Source organism: Nannobrachium achirus (genome assembly GCF_963921795.1).
Source record: "Nannobrachium achirus genome assembly, chromosome: 1".
Classification (NCBI taxonomy): domain Eukaryota; kingdom Metazoa; phylum Chordata; class Actinopteri; order Myctophiformes; family Myctophidae; genus Nannobrachium; species Nannobrachium achirus.
Genome location: NC_137810.1, coordinates 27,085,262 through 27,109,154, shown reverse-complemented (window position 1 = coordinate 27,109,154; position 23,893 = coordinate 27,085,262). Strand labels below are relative to the sequence as shown.

Below are 23,893 nucleotides of genomic sequence, written 5' to 3'. Positions count from 1 at the left end.
TCCAAATATGGACCAAACACTCTATAGTAACTAGTACTATCAGAACATAGACCCATTTTGTTATTATTTGAATTTAATGAAATCAGTTACCCTACCTTTAAGTCAGCATTGCAGGTTCACAATGACACTTAATAACCTAATTACACAATAACTGTGTTGCTTTCTTTCCTCCGTTAGATATCTAAATTGAAGTATTAGTAGGCTATATATGAACCACTTTTAATCTGGTGTCCCTATATTTTTGGACATTTTAGAGAGAGATGTAGCAGAGCTACAAACTCTACCAACACATCACGATGGGTTGCGACTATGAGCTTATTATTTTCTCTAATCGTCATACAACTTAATGTGGGGTGGTAGGCTGATTTTGTTTGTTTTCCAATTCAGGTAAAACTATAATTCAGCAGGACTAATTCATGGCAGGCTGCATACAACAGATACCGTATAATACACTGTGATGTAACCAACAAAATTGCAGCCAATCAAATCAATAATGAGTATGTTAGATTTAGATGTGTCAATGTGCATTGACATACCTGTGGCTCTGGACACACCTAAATCTACTGGAACACACATTACATCATGTTATTAGATGCAGCTGCATTGCTTACTAGCCTGACATGTTTTTAATTAAATAGTTTTTATCTAAATATTTTTGGATACCTTATTAATCCCACACGATAAATTCAACTGATGGCTATTCAGACGGATGACACTTTGACACATAGACCAGATCATCTGATTACCAGACAGCATCTCTATCCACAAAGCTACAGCCGCCACTAAAAACAACAAACCTCTTATCTCTATATTTTAACTTTTTGTTTTCCTACTTGATCATACTACAGCATCCCACAAAAGCATCAAAAGTAGAAGATCTGTTTTTGTTTTTCCAGATGACTCAAGTGTCAAGTGGTCAAATCAGACATCAAATTTTCATTCTAGAATCCACTGAATATAGTAAAACAAAAAAAGGAAAACTTTTAGTATCCATTAACATCTGATGAAGTAAAGATATTTCAGTTATTGTAGTTATTGTCTAATAATACATTTTGGCTGCTTACAAATCACTCCTTTGGCTTGTTTGTAAGAGGTCTTTTTTTAAAAGGCCCCGGCTACACATCCTCTATTTATTTTCTAATTGCTTGTTTTCTTAACTAATTCTCTACTGCACAAAGAGCTAATCACAGTTTCAGTCTTAGAACCTACAGTACATGTTTGTGTTTGTAAAAGAAAAATCTCTAGAGAACCTTGCTTTATCCCCTTTTCTGTTGATTCCATGTTGCCCTAAGGGTTGTATGCCACAGCCCACAGCCCATTTCCTCATGTGGATGACACCCCCCCACCCATCCACTCAGCTCTGGAACAGAAGGATGCTTTTCATGGATTCCCTCTCTTGTGAGGAATTTGCTCGGCTGCAGATTAGATTTTCAGGAATCCGCAATGTCAATGACACTATTGGCAGCTGTGTTAAACAGGAGGGCATGGTGTGTGTGTGTGTGACTGTGGTAGAGAAAGCAGGAGGAGGGAGGGAGGCCCACTTTGTAAAGCCGCTGCCTGCTTATTGCATTTCCCCGGAGCCTGTGACTCATTAATCAAATATTCATATGTGCCTGTAAATACATGGTGAACACAGGCGACCCTCAAAGTGGCCTGTGCCCCCCAGCACAAATGCTCTTTCATGTCCCCTGATAAAAAGAAATCCCCAAAACGCTTCTCCCCGCTCCCGCAGTCTGTCTTCAACCCTAAAGCCTGCTTTAGACTTGGTTGCATGGCAGTGTCGCGCACTGAAAATAGGCGATCTACAAACTCAGGATGTGTTGTGAGATGCAACGTGTTGTGAGCTTGTAGATCAGCTATTTTCTGTGCGCGACACGGCACGTTACTGAGTATACATCAACCCTTCCTCTTCCGAGCAACCCTTTCCTTCTTCTATGGCATCAGAATGTCGCCGCTCCTTTTTGGCTGCATACTTGATGCTCCCGCTCTATCCTGCTCAGCCGGGCCGGGACGGTCGTCTACTAAAAACAGCCATCAGACAGGGATCTAAATGATGCCTTTATGCAATCGGTCAATGGCTGTCCGTGATGTTGATGAGAACAGATAAGGGATTCTTCTACTCTCTCTGTCCATCCATCCTCACCCTTGCACCCCTGGCACCCTTTGCACCCCCCCCCCCCAGTTGGGGACACTTCCCTCCCTTAAAAAGCGGGACCCTCGCCCAGAGCCAGGCTCATCATAATACAAGAATTTGTATTGTACGGGAAAACAGTCCAGCATTGCTCAAACTAAGGGGGCAACAGACAGATTAGCCATGGCAACAGAGCATTGCACACAAGGATATTTTCTTTTCCTTCGCAGGCGGACACAATCGCAGCCAGTGTCACTGGGTCACATTCTTTCCGGTCCCTGGTTAATGGGCTGTAGAGATGGTTAGCACGTACGATTAGTTTTAATCTACTACATTTGACTGGGAGAAAAAGGGTATTGAATACATTTCAACACATCACTGAAGTTTGCATTTAGCATTGAAAATGAGACAAACACATTTTTTTCCTTTGGTCTCCTTAAATTCTTCAAGGGCAGCAGACCGAACAGCAAGTTCAAATGTATTGATTTTATTCAACTTTTGCTGTGCAGCAGTGTAAAAAACATGTTTGGCATTTCTGAGATTAATTTAGTACACATTTCGTGATGCAAACATTTGGCTGAGTGTAGAAAATCAATGCTCAAAAACTGCTATGAAGGCTTCACAAAACTGCCCATATTACACTGACATGTTTGAATGGACAATACTGAAACACAATAATCATATATTGTATTTGTAACCATTCAAATTACATTACAGGGTTAGAAATGAATTAGTAGCCTATGGGAAAATAATAGCTCTGTCCAAAGTGTTATTGTGAATGCATTTAGTCACCCTTTGAATTTGACATTGTCAAAATTGTCCAAAAAGTCAAATAAATCCAACAGCAAAAATAAGAAATGTTAGGACAGCAATTACAAATACATTTGTTTAAAGAGTTGTTTTGGATATAACATACATAATAATAATAATATAAATAATAATGATGAAAAAACATGAAACTCCAACTCTGACTTCTAAAGCCCGATCGATTTGTACTTTCATATGATGGCTTTGCGGATAGAAAATTGAAGGCATCGCACTAGGTCTGCAGACTCTGCACTAGATCAGTCTGCGACGTTGTCATACGACAGAGCATACATTAGGAAGAAAGGATTGGTTGCTAATCCCTATGAACCCCACAGAGTACCAGTGAGTGTTAACAGATGCGAGTGTAGCAGATATTTTAAAGTAGATACAGTATATCAGTTTTGTAAACAGCAACTTTCTCAGTGGGAGTTTATGTACCGTACAGTAGGGGGGCAGACGGTGGCTCTGGGGGTAAAGTGTCTGTCTGGGGATAGTGAGGTTCCCGGTGCGACATCGGCTTTCCTGGTTTTGTGTGTAAGTGTATTTTAGCAAGACCACAAACCTGCACCAGATGAGCAGGTTGGTGGTGCCTTGCATGGCCATCAGTGTGTGAATGTATGTGTGAATGGGTGAATGTAATGCACATTGTAAAGCACTTTGGTTAAAGGCGCTATATAAATGCACCATTTATCATTTTTACCATTTACAAATTGTGTACTACATGTCACATCACATATGTTTACCCTTCTTCAAACACTACCCCGTTGTAATGGGTCATTCTCAAAGTGTTTGCTAAACAGCCAAGAAAATCAACAAAATGACAAACACACAATCAGTCATCTCAACACACCATCATAAATCATAAATTATTGCTAAGGGAAAGAAAATAAACTTCAGTTGTGGAGGTATCTGAGGGTCTTAGAAATAATTCTAGTTTTGTTCTTGGGAGAGTGTTTTAGCAAAGCTACTCATCTCCTATGACAAACAGAAAATCATCAAGGTGTTATACTGTACAGGTTCTACACTAATACAATGTAAAGGGTGCGACATAATCTCCGGAACTCTGTTCTGCAGCAGGGTTGTCGTCACTTTACAAAAAGCCCTTCAGAGTGACAATGCTGATCTAGGATCATGACCCAGACCTTTTGAGCATGATTTATTATTATCTAAAGAGCAGAACTGGTTGTCGATCAGTGCTCCGACTGCTAAGGTACATGATAAATACCAGTCTCTCTCTTCCTCAGACATTTAACGGAACAGTAAAAAAAGAAGAAAAAAAAAGAAAGAAAAGAAAGGGCTTTTTATATACCTTGATGCCAGTTGAAAGACTTGTTAAAAATCAGCAGGACTCTAGAAAATTCCCCATGCAAAAGGTTCTCATTTTACGGTCATGTTATGAACATATTTGGCAACAAGTGCTTGGCGACAAAGTTCCAGGCAGTAAACAGTGAATCATTGGCGTTTGAAAAGCACCAGACACGTCAATGCCACAAGATTTGACAAGTCTTTGGCAGCGTCGTCTCACAGTTCACTGACAATGGACAATCGCTGTCCATGGCCTTGGTCAGTGGTCAGAGCAGGACAAAGTCACCAGAAGTGGCAGTCACTCTCTTTGGGGTGTGGATGAAAGGCCATTCCTTCTTCTCTGGGGTCAGGCCTCCACACAGGTCATAATCTCTGCTGTGACCTTGCATGAAAGTGAATGCTGGGTATTTCTCCTTTGCTGATGGTTGCAGCACCTGACATGGGCAAACGGTTAAAATGTTAACAACTTAAACTTGACCGCAGTCAATTTTTTGGGGGGGGGTCCCCAGATGATTAACTTAATGTGCAACATTGTTTTCTCACTCAACAGTAAACAAACCAACACAAAGTTTAAGTGTATAGAGGGAATATGCACATTTCTAAAGCGACAATTTGAGGACTTTTTAATACCTCTAAAATGACAAATTAACATTGGCCAGATACTCAAATATTATAGGCAGAAATTGTGAAAATAGCCGATCTACATGCTCACAACGCCTCGCAACAGAACCGTGTTATACAAAATATAATGCCTCAACTCTTAGTACTTGTCAGGGTGGGGGGGGGTCTTCAGTTAAAACATGATTATTTTGGGGGTCGCGGCCTGAAAAGGTAAATATCTTTGCAGAAATTAGGCGATCTACAAGCTCATAATATGTTGCAATGCGACGTGTTGTGAGCTTGTAGATTGGCCATCTTTGCCAAATCTTTGCCATTTAATAAAGTGGGGGGCCATCTACTTTCACCACCAATGAGTGGATATTGTAACACACTAAAATACAGACAAGGATTACAAGTCAGGAAGTCCATGGTGTCTTGATTCTGATTAATTTGCCAAATGTGTTGAGCAGCGCTGATCCCTGTTAGATACGTGGCTAAATGGTGCCACCTGCTGGTTGATTTTTAACTAACTAGGGCCTGGGCTATTATGCTTAAAGTATAACATTATAGACACCCTGAATTATATTCAACCCCTTTCCCCTACCGTGCTCTTGGATGTGAAATTACCATCTGAAATAGTGGTAGTGGATGAATGATTGCTATAAATGAGGTTTTGTGATGGTCTACACTTACCTTAGACAGCTCTTGGCTAATTCTATCATAGTCTTGGACACTTCTAGAATAGAAACCTATGGTGCAGCTCGGGTCCATTTTACTGAAAGGCATCTTCTTTGGCGACGGGCAATGATATGACTAGACAAAAAAGGAGAAAATATGTCTAAATAGTGTGTAATGTGTAAATAGAAAATATGTGTAAATAGTGTGTAATGTGTAAATAGTATGGCAACAGAAAGGCTGGGTATAACACATCATCAAATGCAGGGCACGGCATTTGCTGGTTGCATCAATATTAAATAAGTTGTGTAGGATTTCCTCTTCTAGTTATTTGAAAAATGAAATCCTATTTTTCTGCTGTCGCGGTATACACATATTTACAACTCTGGAGTGTTGTCACACTGTATACCACAGCATTCAAAAGCATGGAAAGAAAAGCCTACACTGTGTTGATTAATGCTGTTTTTTATGTATTGGTCCTGAAATATTCAGCTTCACTATACCTGATCCTGTATTTACCATATTTCTCTTAAGCAGCAGCTTCGCACATCTGAGCAGCAAATAAATCAGCAGTGAGGGACTTGGTAATTGAGCAGAGGGCTGCTTTAAGATTCATACCCTTAAGTACTAACAGAAACTATTAAATTCACATTACTGGGGCCTCAGTCAGCTCGTCTGTGTAATTTCACATTACCCGGAGAGGGAAATCGCTGGTGCTGACATCCACAAAAGACTGACAGTAATGAGGGTCCATGTAAATCAAGCTGTCATCTGCAAGGACAAAACAAAAGACAAGTTATTCAAAAAACATCGGATTATTACAAAAACGCGCCTCTCTCCAATTTCTATGCAGAGCAGCTCAAAGTCATCCGCTTGGCCTACTGTTGGGCTTCTTTGCGTCAAATATGCCTCCCAGAAGGTTGCTGCTTTTTAATATCCACCAGGGTGGATTAAATTCTGCATAATCAGATGCGTTTGTACAAGCACATTCTTTATGCTGGCAAAAAAGGGGCTGTCATTTAATTTTTGTGTGGGGGAATTACTTTTACAAACACGCAATTATATTCGGCCATTTGCATATGATAAATGCAGCGCTGGGCCGCGCCTTGGCAGGGAGAATGTATTGCTTGTCATTTAGACATCATCCACCGATGTATTTCAAATTGGTAAAATGTAAATGCGTAAATATTGACTGCCAAGATGTACAACTGAAGGTTCCTCCCGGCTGCTGAAGGTGATGGAGAGTGGCTCACTTTGGGGCTCCCGGATTAAATTTATGCATGCCTCCTATGGAAATCAATTACCGCTCACAACTTGGGAGGTTTACTTGTGATAAATGGGTGAGGCTTTGATGGGTCAGAGAGAATAAAATAAGCGCTGCTTCACATCGCGTCCCACTCCCCTCCTCTCCGCTTTTCTCATGCAAACAGGAATGCATTAACTTACTTTGTCTCTTTATACAAGGTGGGTATATTATGCAAGATAATCTCCAATTCACACCAACTCCACTCTTTCTCTCTCCTCACTCTCTCTCTCCCCCCAAGGCAAAACTCACCTTGAAATCCTACAAAGTAGCAGGCCTGTTTGGGCTTCCCTCCAATGATGCCTATGCAGTACTCAAGACTCAGTATGCTCTACAGACAGATATACACAAACAACAGAAAGTGTGAATGCTTTAAGCTTATACTCGGTCGTTTGCGACGCATTGTGAGCTTGTAGATCTGATCAGCTATTTTTGACGTGCGACTTTGGTGTGTGTGACAGTGGCAGACTGACACCTTGGTTTACAGGTATACTTGTTAACGTTTGCACTACCCTAAATGACTACCGCTGATGTAGGGCTGCAGAATTAATAAAAAACAAAAAACGTGATTTTAGGTTTCATATTGTGACATCCGTGACATTATTATTTGGTCAGGTGTTGCACTTATGCTTGTGTTCCAGAGACACAATAACATCACAGAGACCATTACATACCATTTGACTAGAGCACTCGCGTAGGCTGGAGTAACATTTAGGGTGGGCAAAATGTCGGGCAATCATATTTTCCCCACACAAAAATCATTATGATCAATAATTGTGATTAATTGCTCGTTGAGCAAGACACATATCCTTATCCAGTGTTATTTTGGGAATGGGGCTTTTCCCCAGAATGTCATTGACAATGGAAAACTGTGTAAGACTATGTTTGCTCCCAGGCATCTATTCAACCACAACAGTGTAAAAAATATTACATTAAATGAATACATGAGATGAACTGGCACGTTACTTTTTGAGCTCGTAGATCTGCTATTTCTGCTGTAACGTGGTCAACATTTCCTTTAGTTAGGCTATATTAAATCAAACTTGTGTTCTCTTACCTTAACAAAGTTAAAGTAAACAGGATTGGTCTTCTCCCCACCCAGGCGTACTGGTATAAGAATGATGACGGCTCGGTTACCCACTGGGGAAGGGGCGGGGTCTTGGATATTTGATGGAGGCTCATCTGACCTCCCAGCAGACTCCTGCCCCACCCCTGTTGCCCTGTGGCTATCAATGACATCGCCACTGTACACTGTGTGGGATCAATAGCACAAAGGTCAGATGAGGGGGGGGGCAATTGTCGGTATGTTTGCCCTGTCTATCAGTCTGTTGATAGTATGTCAGTTTCCATGTCTGTTTGTCAATCAGCCTTTCTGCCTCTGTCATCATTAATGTCCAATTATTTAAATGTAAACCTAATGAATTACTTTGAGTATATACTCTAGTATACATTCTTCAATGGTATTCTTACTGTACACAATGGTCCCGTTGCTTTCTAATATCAAACATTCAACCTATCAGTCCTCTGTTGTGTGCACACCCTGATTTATAATGTAAGTACTCTACTCTCCAATAGAAGTGCAGTACAGGCACTCTGGACTTCAACTCCGCACGCACGCACGAGTGCCATTGAGAAGAAGGGCTTTCATCACTAAGCCATGTTATTGGGGTTAAGAAGAGGTTGGAGCGGATGGCAGTGGATTTAAGACGGGTGTGTTTGTTGGAGAATGGACAGGATGAGCCTTGCCTTGCTCTAGTCTCCCAGCAGTAGGAGAGCTGCTAATAATGAACGGTCAGTTTGGGCGCAGTGCCCAGAACCTCTCTCTGCCAGTAGCAGGATCATCTTTCATACCTGTGCAATCCTGGGAGACATAGGCAGTTATACCTGCCAGGCCAGGGTCTGTTGCCTCTTCTACAGCTTTCCTAAAAGATTGAGTGAGAGTGGAAGGAAGAGAGATAGCAGTTCATAATCAACACTCCTAACATAATCACCGTCCACACTCAACAAACAGATACAGCTAATTCAATATTAGGGCTGTGTGCATAAACACATAGCAGTATTGATGTTAAATCAGTGGTGGGATCCCATGGAGACTTCACTGTTTCTGAATTAGAGGCAAAGTGCTGTCAGATCAGCAGAAAGCTTCAGTTTGTTTGAAATAATGTGATCATACTGCTGGGACTGGGAGACTAGAGCACACCAGTGGGTGAATGGCATAGTTTGAACATAATAATGGTTGCAACATCTCTGGTTCCATTCAAACCAGAGCCATGTTTATACAGTGAGCAGGTTTTAATATCACATTTTTTCTTTTTTAATGAAACCATTTGCTTCCTTTTTAAATTAAACTCACTTGAAGATATGTGCTACGACAGCAGGTCCGTACCAGTCCCCCGCCTGTTTCCCCAGGACCAGGCCTAACCGCACCAGCCTGTGGAGGCCCAGCTGAGCTGAGGGGGTGTCGCCAAACCAGGACACCAGTGTGCGGTGGTAGACCTCTCTCAGGTGGGCATGGGCCTCCTCTGCAGCCCCCTGGGCCTGGACCTGCGGTCCCCCACACAGGGGCCCAGGGCTGGAGGCACTGGGAGAGCCCTGCAGAGAGGCCTCCAGGGAGGCCACCAGCCGCTTGGCTGCACTGGTGGTCCATGTCTCTGTGTCTAAAGGCTGGAGGTCCAGCGCCTCCGACCAGGTCCAGTCTGAAGGAACCAGATAAATCACATGCAAAAGATACAAAACTATTATCAGTATTACAATTAAACTGCAGTTAACATAATGCATTTTAATAGACACATATAGCCACAATTAATTGTAATGAATTACTGCCAAGAAGGTTGAGAAGAGGGATTTGTTTTCCAAAATATCTTTTGGGGGTACTGCACTTTGTGTTGACACCTAAACGTTACCACCTTCTTTAAAACCAGTATTTTAAAACAAGTATCAAAGGGCACAATATATGCATATATGCAAATCGAGTGGATTAATTTGATTAACACAGTAATTGCTAATAAATGTGTACAACCTACCAATGTTGTAGAACAAAGCACGAAGAAATAAACTGAAACAAAACCTATATCCTTCCCTTCAACATGATCATCTGAGTGATGTAAATGAGCCTAAGAAAATAGAAAAGCTAAGTAAATCATAACTGAAGGTTTGTACTTCACAGTTTAAGGAGATTTTAATACCAACATCCATCGGAAAGACACTCCCATTTTCAAAACCTTCAAACACTTCTGTATTTTACATAATCTTACCCAAATGATCAAACAATACACAAGGATAAGCCATAATTCTCGTACCACCATAGACCTTATATTAGCATCAGATAAATCTAGAATAAAAAATAACGGAGTCATAGAATGTAACATGAGCGACCATAACATAATCTTCTGCACACGAAAAATTCCACATAGGGCCGCAGTACAGTGTCACACCACAAGGACCTGTAGATCCATGAAACATTATTCCCCTGAAGCCCTAACTACTGCACTAGACAACATGGATTGGTCAGAAGTTTTAAAATGCTCCTCAGTAGAGGAGACCTGGTCTCGTTTTAAAGAAATATTTTTGTCAGCATTAGATCATTTAGCACCCTCAAAAAAGGTCAGGGTCAGAGCTCGTTCCGAGCCATGGATGAACACAGAAATAATGAAGGCAATTAAACACAGAAATAAAACCCACTCAGAATACAGGAAAACAAATAATGAGGAAACACTAGTAAAAAGCAGGAAACAACGCAACACAGTAAATAATTTGATTAAAAAGGCTAAAAAGAACTTTTTTAATGAAAATATTGAGGAAAACAAAAAACATCCGCAAAAATTATGGGAGGCATTAAAAAATTTAGGCTGCAACAATAAACTACAAACAAAAAGTACAAATATCTGTATAATTTCTAGTGGCTCACTTAAAACCGAAAAACTGGTGGTGGCAAACTGCTTCAACAGCTTCTTCACCACTATTGCCACCAAATTGGTCAGTGAACTTCCCCCACATTCAGGTCTATATGGCTATGACCATATAGTAGCACACTATGAAAACCTAGGGGCAAAAAAAGATGCGTTCAAGTTCAAACCCGTAAAAACAGACGATGTGCTGAAAAAACTAATTGCCCTCCAATCTAACAAGGCCACTGGCCTAGATAATATACCTACCAGGTACCTTAGAGATGCAGCTGTTTCCATCGCTCCTATCGTAACTCACATTACGAATACATCCATCACAAATTGTCACGTCCCACAGGACTTCAAAATGGCTAGAGTGATACCATTATATAAAAAAGGAAGTAAATTGGAACCAGGCAACTATCGCCCTGTCTCCATCCTGAGTTCGATCTCAAAGGTAATAGAGAGATCCATTCAAGAACAAATAAACAGCTACCTTGCCGAGAACAAACTGCTGTTTGAATTCCAGTCGGGTTTTAGAACATCTCATTCCACTGATACATGCCTGCTGTACCTAACTGACTACATCAAACGTGAAGTGGACTCGGGCAAATACTGCGGTATGGTCATGCTGGACCTCCAAAAGGCATTCGATACAGTAAATCATTCTATATTATTGAACAAACTAAGGGCGATTGGTTTTGACAGCGCATCAATAAAATGGATGAAATCCTACCTCGAGGGAAGAGAACAAATGGTGGACATCAACGGAACCATGTCCTCGTCCCTCCCGGTGAGCTGCGGTGTCCCCCAAGGTAGCATTCTGGGGCCGTTACTGTTTCTACTATACATTAACGACATGAATACGGCCTGTAACTGTAAACTGTTCCTGTTCGCGGACGACTCAGCTCTCCTGATTTCAGGTGAGAACAAATTGCAGGTTGAGGAAGCTCTTAGCTTTGAAGTTACCAAAATTCGTGTTTGGCTTACTGACAACAAACTGTCACTACATCTAGGTAAAACGGAATCTATTCTTTTTGGGTCCAGACATTCCCTAAAGGAGATAAATATAAACGATTTCAAGATCAAAGTAGATGACACAGAAATCTCAAGCAAGGAAGAGATTACCTATTTGGGCTGTATTCTTGATAAATACCTGTCTGGGGATAGCATGGCAACATCAGTGATCAAAAAAGTTAACCAAAGAACCAGATTCCTGGGCAGGATGTCCCCTTTTATCAACAAAAGGGCCCTTGGGACTCTTGCTGGTGCCATCATTCAGCCCCATTACGACTATGCCTGCACCTCCTGGTACTCCAACATCAAAATGTCACTCAAGACAAAGCTTCAAACTTCCCAAAACAAATTGATTCGCCTACTTCTCGACCTGGGGCCCATGACCCATATTTCCCCCACTCATTTTGCGGGCCTAGGATGGCTCAATGTAGAAGACAGGGTTAAACAATTGAAAATGGGTCTGACTTTCAAAATAGTCAATGCAAATCTATCATCAACCCCCACAGTGCCCGCATATTTGACCAAACACCTCCAAAAAGTAAGCGACACCCACAGCTACAACACCAGAGGGAGCGCAAACAACGATTTAATAATACAAATCCATAGTACAAACATGGGGAAATTCTCCTTTTACAATACAGCCACTGAAGTGTGGAATTCCTTGACTATTTCCCTCAAAACAAGTAACTCGCTGGCCTCCTTTAAAACAGCCTTGAAAATTCATCTTTCAGGAGGTCAGAGGCGTAGGCAGTAGTCTTTTCTTCCTGGCGACAGGTGAAAAGTGAGTCCCCCCTAATAACCCCCCCCCCCCCCCTTTTTTTTGCACTGAACATAATAAGTGAAGTATATATATATATATTTTTTTATCAAATGCAACGAATATTGCCATGTTCTGTAACATTTTTTTGCACCAAACATATAGTGAAGTATATATTTTTATATATTGCAAGGAATATTGCCATGTTATGTAACATTGTTTGCACCGAACATATAGTGAAGTACATTTTTATCAATTGCAACGAATATTGCCATGTTCTGTAAAATGAGTGCCGAGGACTTCCAATGGAATCAAGACTGTAAAAGGACTTATTGGGATGTTCCTATTGATCAGAATGTTTTTTTTGCCGTACCAAGGCCGTGCTGCATGTTTTCTAATGTGTCCACTGTACTTGTATGTAAATTCATTGTGTCAATAAAATAATCAATCAAAAGTCCCAAATGGCTCTGGTCTTCCTAAATGTGCTCTCACAACTAGAAAGTAATGAATTACTTGACAGGTTCCATTGGAGGGTTTTTGAACCTGATCATTGAAGACATTAACTATTGCAAAATACCTTTATAAAAGTGCAATCAGGAATTTCTCTCTTAAGCAGTAAGGCTCTTTCGGAACTTGTGAAATTACAATTTTAATCTTTAGTCTTTAGCTTTAACAGATACAAGTTAGTGTGTGCTTCAATAAGGAAATGGGGACATTCTATTGTGAAATAGTCCAATTATAGGCAGCAGAGTGCCCCACTATTTCACTTTTACAGTGCCTTAGCCCTACAAACAGGGTGGGCACCTAAGGTGATGAGGGTAGGAGTGGTCCTAGCTATAAAAGAGGACAATGAAGAGTCTGAGATATTAAGATAATGACCTTGATTCAAAGTGAATGAAAATGAAATTGATCAATAAATATACTTAAGTGGCCATTAGTCATTTTATCGAGAAATCTTTCATTCATTATATACTTCCGATTTGACAGAAGAACACGGTTTAAATATTGTTTTCTAAATGACTGCATTAAAACTCGCACTGTCTACTTCGACCTACTGCACAGCAATGTAACTCTGAGTGTGTAGTGTACATGTAAATACACTCTCAGAGTTAAATTAAACTGCACAGACAACAGCCATTACAGTTAGGGCTGTTACGATTACAAATGACAAAAAGCTTATTAATTGTCCCACAAATAATATTGATTAAGTGTGTGTGTGTGTGTGTGTGTGTGTGTGTGTGTGTGTGTGTGTGTGTGTGTGTGTGTGTTTTTTCCTTCTTTTTTGTATTGAACAATGAAACATATGAATTCAAATGTAATTTCTGTTTGGCTTTTAGGCTTTGTTTTCACCCAATTGCACCGGGCAGATATGACAAATATATCTAATTTTTTCAAACAGTGGAAATAGCTGATCCCGTGTTTGTAGCTGGTAGATCAGCTATTTCTGCTATTTGTGTAAAATGTATGAACATTTTTCAACATGGAAACGATCATGACGATTATGCAAAATAATTGCGATTATATAAAAAAATTGCAATTGCAAAGTCATTAATTTGGCTGTTTGGTGCTGCAGAGATTTTGTGATTCCCCGCACCGAACCGAAATACATTCGGCTCTGTAAGTGGAGTATGCATTGGTCCTAGGAAGGCTAAGTACAACTAATATAGCATGCTTTCTGCACAGTGCTTTTCAAACTGGTGCTGCTGAATTGAAGAGCGTACATAAATGGCGATTTGCTGTACAGTAGTTCTAGCCTATGTTTTGGCTGTTAAAAAAAACATAATTTTTTTTATGCAAAATCAATTATTGGAGACTAGCAACTAGTCGAAAAACGACTAGTTGAGATGGCATCCCTAATACATGTGCGTGTGTATGTGCTTAATGATGACACAACAGAGTGACTGGGCCTAGATTAGACCTTTGGCCTAGATACTTCATCAGAGCATAATAAAAACATGCGAGGTGCTATTTTTATGGAACCTTTACACGTATCCAATACACACGCACAGCACACACATAAAGACAGGTGTTTCTAGGTCCATTGTACGTGAGTTCAAATACATGGGGAATAAAAAGTGTACAATAACTAGGCCTAAAGAAATCAGATGACTACACCCAAGCCAACAGGAACAGGTTACTCCCATTAATTACAACGGAGGTAACCTGTTATACTCACTCTGCCAACATAAAGAATGTGTCCCCCACAATGATTGTATTATGCTCTAATGCAGTGTTTCTCAAATGGCGGTACGTATACCCCTAGGGGTACGCGGGGGTACGTGAGAAATTTTTGAAAATGGGAATATCTATTTTAGTGTTATCAGGGCCGCATCTACCATAGGCCTCATCGGGCATGTACCCAGACAGACTTTGTGTGAACCTGCTCATCTGAAAATTGTTAAACCAAATTACCTTGACTAGCACAACTATTATTGAATAGAAAGCGATGTTTATTTGCCATTATGCTGTTTTATTTTGAACATATTGGAATGGGAATTGGACTTTTGATGTCAATTTTTCTAAGCAAAATGCTGTAGTCAGGGGAAGGGGGTACTCGGCTTCAGACATCCCTCAGAAAGAGGGTACTGCAGCCAAAAAGGTTTGAGAACCACTGCTCTAACGAATACTCTTAGCATAAGACTTTATTTAGCATCTGTTGCAACTTGCAACACAATAAAATGTGTTTACTGTTGGAACCACCAACATATGACTTGCATAAAGCAAGTAATGTTATTTACAGGCAAAGTAACTGTGATGAAGGTTACATTTAGACTCTCTAGGAAATAACCCACTAAAACAAGAGTTAATGGGTTAGATTTAGCATATACACAGAGTATGATACTTACCTCTGCCTAAGAAATGCAGTACCAGTGCCTGAGCCAGCATCATCTGGCCAGCCCTCAGCATGCAGCCCCAGCCACAGTCAGAGGTAAGAGTGGAGTCAGGGAGGGGAGGGAACTCCTCTCTGTACGTCAGCCACACACGGGAGGCAAAGTCCCTACGAAATGTCTCTGCGTTCCCCATTGTGACCAGGTCCTCATCAGAGGCTTCATAGCACTCTGTAGGGTTGTCGTCATCTGACATAAACAAATGCAGTTAGTTAGTTGTAAGAAATACAGTAAATTCACTCAACAGAACACATAACACATGTATGTTCAACTCATTTGTTTTCATTTGATCTCCGCCAGCCTATTCTTGCAAGAATAATAGCAGAGCAATCGCAAATCTGTAGCAGCAGTGTCCAAAAATGTGTTTTGCAAAAATCGGCCTCATGGTGGCACTAGAAGAGGGCCAAGTGAGAAATCAGGGCTGGAGGTTGTGGTTTGCCAGCCAAGGGGTGTCTGTGCAAAGTTTGGCATGGATAGGGGCAACCGTGCTGTGACGTGACGTGACGGACATACGGACAGCCGGTGGAGCTTTTCATAGTAACTTGCGACCTGACGGTTGCAATCACAAACATGCATGATGTAGTATCGCATAGCCAGACGATCAGAGATCTCTTCTTCCTTATAGTCTCGGCTGGGACATCAAAATATATATGCCCAAGAACATGAGCAAGAATGGGCACTAACAAACCTACGCCCACTGCTTTTTAGCCCATCCATCCATCCATCCGTCTTCTTCAACCGCTTATTCAGAATCAGGTCACGGGGGCAACAGTTCCTGCAGAGAGCTCCTCCACTTCCCTTTCCCGAGCAACATTAGCCATTTCTTGCTGGGGGATCCTGAGGCGTTCCAAGGCCAGTGTGGAGATATAATCCCCCCATCTGGTCCTTGGTCTGCCAAGGGATCTCCTCCTAGTGAGACGTGTAGTGATGACCTCCCTAGGGAGACGCTTGGCGGCATCCGTACTAGATGCCCGAACCACCTCAGCTATCTCCTTTCCAAGTGAAGGAGTATCGGTTCAACTCTGAGTCTCTCGCGGATGACTGAACTTCTCACCCTATCTCTAAGGGAGAGGCCGACCATCCATCTGAGAAAACTCATTTCGCCTTCTAGCATAGCTCTCTTTTCGTAACAACAGCGACTGCAACTGCTGCTCCGATTCTCCAGCTGATCTCCTGCTCCGTCTTCTCCTCACTTGTGAACAAGACCCTGGGATACAAATTCCTCAGCAAAATCTCGTTCCCTAACAGGAGTGCAAAACCCACAAGTTCCCTGCCGAGAACCATGGCCTCATATTTGGAGATGCTGATCGTCATCCCAACCGCCGCACACTGAGAGCTGTAGGTCTCGGACCGATGGTGCCATCAGGACCTCATCATCCAAAAGTAGTGAATCAATGCTTAGCTCACCCTTAGAACTTGACATTTGTTCTGTGGGCCAAGTGGTGATTATGTCACAACTCGCCAATTTGTGTGTGTGTGTGTGTGTGTGTGTGTGTGTGTGTGTGTGTGTGTGTGTGTGTGTGTGTGTGTGTGTGTGTGTGTGCGTGCGTGCGTGCGTGCGTGCGTGCGTGCGTGCGTGCGTGCGTGCGTGCGTGCGTGCGTGCGTGCGTGCGTGCGTGCGTGCGTGCGTGCGTGAGACATTAATTAAAGGACAACTTTGTTTTTTTTACAACAAAGGTTCATATTTTAGATTGTAATTAGAGAAAAGAAAAGATGAGTGTTAAAATGTTTTCATTTTACGGTTGTATTCCATTATGTGAACTTGGTTCCCTTCTTGTTTATTGCCCGGTGCCTCCTCAGCAGCAATGTAAATACTTTCTTTAATGTGTGTTTCTTTTTATTTTCTTATTGAGAAGTGATACCCGCTTTGAAACAGTGTTTGTGATCTCTGGCAGTGCACCTGGGAGAACCAGGCGCTCTGCAAAGACAGCATGGAACAATGGGGGGGATGGGAAAGAAGGAAGAAAAACAACAAAAAATATGGGCAAATGTGAGAAATACTGTGATTTATTGTATTGTCATTTATATGTGCTCAATAAAACAAATATTTTCAACAAAAAAAATGTTTTCATTTACTCCTTTCTATCGTTTTAGCCATCTTAATTACTTTGATTTCAATGGTTGGGGGCATGCGTGCAGGTGGATAAATATGTATTTTTAGACCCAATACGCCCATTCCCAAGATGCACCACAATCTTTCATGAGCAGATGTGACTTATGGGGGCTATTAGTGTTACTGTAGTGTTACTGTAAAGAAATCGCTGGCTTATTGTGTCTAAAAAGACTAGCCACTTGCATGCATGCCCCCAACCACTGAAATCAAGGTCAATAAAATTGCTAAAACGGTAGAAAGAAGTAAATGAAAACATTTTAACACTCATCTTTTCTTTTCTTCAATTACAAACTAAAATGTGAACCCTTGTAAAAAAAACAAAGTTATTGTTAGGGCAGTTAGGTAAAAAATGTCAGTTCCGTGACCACGAGAGCAAAGATCAGTTTCTCAATGGATTTGTCATCTAGGAGGGTTATTAAACAAATTTGGCCGGGGTGTCTTTTTTAAAATGGCTGGGAAAATGTTTGACAGCTTGGGTAATTTTCAGTCTCATTCACTTACTATACGCTATACTATAAAGGAAAAAATGACTCCCAAAAAATCTGCTTTAAGTGGGATGTGAGGAGTCAAACTAGGGGTTTTTAATTATTCTGAATCCATTGCAAGCATTTGTTTTGCATGAAAAACATTCCTTGAGCTAAAAAACGGCCAACAAAACTATGGTTTAGTGATGAGTCATCAATTTTCACAGTCTTTTGGGGTCCGTTTTTAGCCCAAGGAATGTTTTTCATGCAAAATAAATGCTTGCAATGGATTCAGAATAATTAAAAACCCCTTTTTCCTTTATAGTATAGTGTATAGTAAGTGAATGAGACTGAAAATTACCCTAGCTGTCAAACTTTTTCCCGGCCATAAAAAAAAGACACCCCAGCCAAATTTGTTTAATAACCCTCCTAGATGACAAATCCATTGAGAAACAGACCTTTGCTCTCGTGGTCACGGAACTGCCATTTTTTACTCTACTATGGTGATTTGCACCTTGAGATCACCTTACTAATTATTTTTGTCAAGAGACAAGTTGCATGACATAGATGGATAAATTGCGCTTAGAGCTTTAGTGTGTTTTTGCATAACCCTGCTAAAGGCTAATATATGTCTTATACAGTGTGTGTGTGTGTGTGTGTGTGTGTGTGTGTGTGTGTGTGTGTGTGTGTGTGTGTGTGTGTGTGTGTGTGTGTGTGTGTGTGTGTAATATCGTGCTCAGCTCTGGGATTTTCCCCAACTTATGGAACCAAGGGCTAATAACACCACTCCATAAGAGTGGTGACAAATATGACCCAAATACCTACCGTGGGATCTGTGTAAACAGCAACCTCGGTAAAATTCTCTGCATGATCATCAATCAAAGAATTCTACATTTCCTCACAGAAAGCAACGTCCTGAGCAAATCACAAATTGGCTTCCTACCAAACTATCGTACAACAGACCACATCTACACCCTCAACACCCTTATCGACAACCAAATAAACAAAAACAAAAGCAAACTATTCTCCTGCTTTGTTGACTTCAAAAAAAGCATTCGATTCAATCTGGCACAAAGGTCTGATGTACAAACTGTTGGAAAGCGGCATCGGGGGAAAAACCTATGATATAAAATCAATGTACACAAACAACGAATGCGCAGTTAAAATAGGAGAAAAACGCACAGACTTCTTCCCCCAAAGCCGGGGAGTTAGACAGGGATGCAGCCTGAGTCCAACTCTCTTTAACACATCGACTGCCCACCAGGTGGCGCCAGTCATCCCCTCTGAGTGCCCCCATAGCACTTCCATAGAAGAATACGAGGCCCTGTTGCGTCAATGCATGCGTGATGACGTCACTTGGTCACATGAGCGCAGACAGGATGTTATTGTGTAACTTACTGTATGGGCTAGTGTTGATCATAGCTGTTCACTGCCGATCAAAATTTGGACATTTTGCCGCACGCGGCCACAGTTTTAGCCATAAAACAAACATCGGAGATAAAGGGCTTTAAAGATGGGGAAATGTATTGGAGTATACAGAGAAAAACGGCCGCGCGATGCTCTCAGCGTCGACTCGAAGCGACTAGCGGCTAATGGGCTACATCCAGGCGTAGCCCCGACCTAACGGTGAGATATAAAGTTATACTGTAATTACAGTAAACGCGTCCAACGCGTCGTGGGCCTCCAGCGACATCAAAGAAATTGTCGCGTAGACACCTCGTGGGCAGTCACCCGCTGTGTATATAAATGAATTGGCAAAAACTTTAGAACAGTCTGCAGCACCAGGCATCACCCTAGGCAAAACAGAAGTCAAATGCTTACTCTTTGCAGATGACCTGCTGCTACTGTCTCCAACCAAAGAAGGACTGCAGCAGCAACTTGATCTCCTGCACAAATTCTCCCAGACGTGGGACCTTACAGTAAACTTAACCAAAACTAAAATCATGATATTTCAAAAGAGATCCAGCCGCCAAAACCAGCAATTCTTTCTAAATACAATCCCATTAGAACAAACAAAAAACTACACCTACCTTGGCCTAAACATCAGCAGCACAGGAAACTTCAACCAAGCTGTAAAAGACCTGAGAGACAAGGCAAGAAGGGCTTTCTATGCCATCAAAAGGAACATCAAAATAGACATCCCAATAAAAACCTGGCTAAAAATACTGGACTCTGTGATAGAACCAATTTCCCTCTATGGTTGCGAGATCTGGGGACCAGCCGCAAACCAAGACCTTGAAAAATGGGACAAACATCAAATAGAGACCCTGCACACAGAATTCTGCAAATCAATTCTCAGAATTCAGCGGAAAACACCAGATAATGCATGCAGGGCAGAATTAGGACGATACCCTCTCATAATCAAAATAAAAAAGAGAGCATTCAAATTTTATAACCACTTAAAAGAAAGTGACCCAGATGCACTTCATAACAAGGCACTCACACACAGAGAAACCCTAGAGAGATGCCCCCTCAGCCAACTGGTCCGGGAACTCTGTACACAAACACAAGCAGAGCCACCAGACAGACAATTCACTGGACTAAACCAAATTATAAAACAGCAGAAAGAAAGCTACCTGACACATTGGAGAGAAGCAACCCAAAAGCAGAGCAAACTAGAATGCTATTTGGCCCTAAACAGAGAATACACCATGGCAGAATACCTGAGCAAGGTGGCCGACCCAAAACAAAGAAAAATCTTGACAGCCTCAGTGAGCACAGTCAAGGACGTCACAGGCATACCTGGCTCCCTAGAGAAAACAGACTTTGCACCCACTGCACACAAAATGAAGTGGAAACTGAGCTACACTTTCTAACCACCTGTCTGCTGTACCAAGACATCAGAGACACATACTTCCCACAGATCATAACCACCCAAGGAGAGTTTCAAAATATGACCAATGATGAAAAACTCCCATACCTGCTGGGGGAAGTAAAACAATGTGCAAACACAGCAGCAAGATTCGTGAGCTGCTGTGATAAGAGAAGGATATCAAATGGAACCCAACCACCTTAAAAACCATTGTATATATATCACTGCTCTGCCTGCACGTTACCGTGATGCATGAAAACTGTTTTCACCTGTACATATTTTGTTCTGATTGTTCTGATTGTATTGTATTGTATTGTGTACACTTCTGCTTTGGCAATGTAAACGTATGTTTTCTCATGCCAATAAAGCCCTTTGAATTGAATTGAATTGTGTGTGTGTGTGTGTGTGTGTGTGTGTGTGTGTGTGTGTGTGTGTGTGTGTGTGTGTGTGTGTGTGTGTGTGTGTGTGTGTGTGTACATGCATACATATGTCATACGTGCATGCCTACCTTCAGCTTTAAAATGGTAACATTTTCCCAGAAGAAGCACAGGGGAATTTCTACTGAAATAGGTCTTTGATTTCAGAGCCCAGCCTAAAATACACAATAACAGTCACTGCAGTTAGTCATTGGATAGTAGTTGAAGAATTGCATGAATTCAGTGAGATCCAGCCCTTACTCTTAATTGTATGGACTAGATATAACCAAAAACAAACCAGTAAGACGCCCTAAGGGTGAGAAGCAACCTCGCCCTAGGGCGAGGTCGCGCACAAGGGCGCATGCCCGCTTCCGCCTGGGTGACAGACAGTAGACTACTGGGCGAGCAATGGTGCTTTGGCATTGGATCAACTTTGACCTAAAAAATGCACAGACCTGGTTGGTTGTTTAAGTTGGACAAAATGTGGCCATATTTCCCCAAATATGGAGATGACTGACATCATAGATGTTTCATGTCATAGACCACATGAGAATGACACAATATGTCCATATGGGCATTCCCAGATATGGTCAGGAATCTCCATATATGGGCATAAAAGGGATTGCATTAGTGTGGTTGCCCTAACAGGGCATCATCTGGGAATGCATATGGACTATTGGACTTAATATTGAGGTTTTCAGGCCGGGTAGGGCATAAAATGTATGCAAATTAGTAAGACCAGACGGGGCCTCAGGCCGGCCCAGTTCGGGCCAGGCCTTAATTTTTGGGCCCATTGAGAACGCTGAGCTGGTCGAGTCATCATTGTGATGTCAGAACAGGTCAGATATTCTTTTGCTGAGCTGGTCAAGTCATCATAGTGAATGTGATGTCAGAACAGGTCAATGCAAATTAATTCTGTCTTGGCCATTCATTTGATACATCATTGTCAGCAGAGCATGAGGTGTGACAGACAGACAGACAGACAGACGGACGGACAGACAGACATGAGCTGCAAGTAGTTTTCATACTAAATAGCGACCTACGGTCAGTGTTTGATTCTTATCGCTTGTCTGGGCTGTCATGTGCTAGACTAGAGTAGGTACTACATCATGTAGTCTACATGTGATGCCTTTGCATATCCTCAACAGTGCAGTGAATGTTTTAAGCCTGGGAAGAATTATATTTTTATTTGTAATAAATGTTATTACTTATAATAAATGTATTCATCTTCTGGAGAGGCTTCTGTTCTACTGACCCTCTCAGTGCAGTGTAACAATATGGGGAAAATGTATCTTGCTTTTTCAATTCGGTGATCTGAAACCGTTACTCGTAAAACTCTGGGATAACGGGGGAAGAGAACTAGGAGAGCAGCAGGATTGTGTTGTTCATTGTGTCTTAAGTTCTAGGCTTCTAGCTAGCAAATTACTGTCAGTCTGAGCACTTACTGTACTTGACATTGTGCCACGCTGACAAGACCTTTGTCTTCAATTTGTCCACGTCGTCGCTCCCTTTATTCTCCATTTGGACCACCAAGGAATGGAACCCATCCTACATAAAAGAAACCTTCAACAACAGACACCGCTGTATCATTCAACCTACACTGAAAACCAAAGTTAGAAACGATAACTAGCTAGCTATAACATAACTTACATAACGTACCTTAAGACAAGTAGAACTTGTTCTTCGATCCTGCCTTACATTTACAGCTACTTGGTAACTGCATTCGTTATGAAAATATATCTGTACTGAGAATGTGGCCCAATTCTCAGTTGTCTATCAAATTAGCGAGGCAAGTTGACAGCAGAGTGCCAACTCAAGTGCCAATGTTTACATTTTGAGGAAGTAAAAAAAAAAAGAAAAGAAACCAGGACTCTCGCGGTGTTTCCACCAGGGCGAAATTCTGGGATGGGAGTGATTGTTTTGATAGTTAGCCTCTCCCCAGCGCTCAGCCATGGTTCTATCATAGCTTAGACTCCCCCTGCCTGTGCTGTCTGTTATGTCTAAACAGGCGCACTCTCTCCAATACAAAGCAAAGAGCTGTTTAACCACAAAAAGCCCAAGGCGCATCTCAAAATCATTTGTGTTGTACTGTAAAGCCTAGTCAACGAGGCTAGACTTTATTATTCGTTAGAATTCAAAAATAGGCCAAGGATTTCTTCTAATAAATACTTCAATAAAAAAAAGGCTTTATTCGCCTCAGAAACGTGTTTGCATTGTCAAAGCAAGTGTGGAAAAAAGAAAAGCAATGTAAATGTGTAGTTAAATAAGGATTCAGCCCTAGGACCTGTGTAATTACACACCACCACTCTAAAACCACTATGCCCCGCCTTGGGTTGGTTGGGTGGGGGGTGGGGGGGTCTTTTCATTAATAATTCCCAACACAATTTGGCTTGGCTAGTGCTACTACAACTACAACTAAACACCATAATAACTATCCAATATGAGCCAATCTGAATCTACAAGCTCACAGCGCGTCGGGGATGCGACGCGGTGAGCGCTTGTAGATCGTCTATTTTCGGAGCGCGACACCGTCCATCGTACGACGAAGTATGGCTCTATACCGTGGGAATGAATGCTCAGTGGTGGAAACTAAGTAACTAAGTACATTTACCCAAGTACTGTACTTAAGTAACTTTTACTTGTACTTTTGGTAAAGTACATTTTATACCAATATACTTTTGAATTCCTGATTTCTACATCTAGTAACAGAATATTTCTACA

General features: G+C 41.5%; 1 protein-coding gene across 4 annotated transcripts; it reads right to left on the bottom strand.

Annotated features, from left to right (window-relative positions):
- Positions 1 to 2,650: 2,650 nt before the first annotated feature.
- atg4c (autophagy related 4C, cysteine peptidase) lies at positions 2,651 to 22,996 on the bottom strand. Of its 4 annotated transcripts, none has more exons than XM_080720967.1 (11): positions 22,832 to 22,996; positions 22,618 to 22,735; positions 21,265 to 21,348; positions 15,326 to 15,556; positions 9,175 to 9,517; positions 8,673 to 8,743; positions 7,879 to 8,072; positions 7,074 to 7,152; positions 6,213 to 6,289; positions 5,537 to 5,656; positions 2,651 to 4,677 (listed from the first exon to the last, which is right to left on the bottom strand). In XM_080720967.1, exons 2-11 carry the CDS (start codon positions 22,691 to 22,693, stop codon positions 4,510 to 4,512), a joined length of 1,443 nt encoding a protein of 480 aa, XP_080577093.1. In that variant the 5' UTR covers positions 22,694 to 22,735; positions 22,832 to 22,996; the 3' UTR covers positions 2,651 to 4,509. The 4 variants fall into 4 exon arrangements, with proteins under 4 accessions (XP_080577093.1, XP_080577096.1, XP_080577094.1 ...); XM_080720970.1 differs by having other exon boundaries at positions 8,706 to 8,743; XM_080720968.1 differs by having other exon boundaries at positions 22,618 to 22,720.
- Between the last annotated feature and the right edge of the window lie 897 nt (positions 22,997 to 23,893).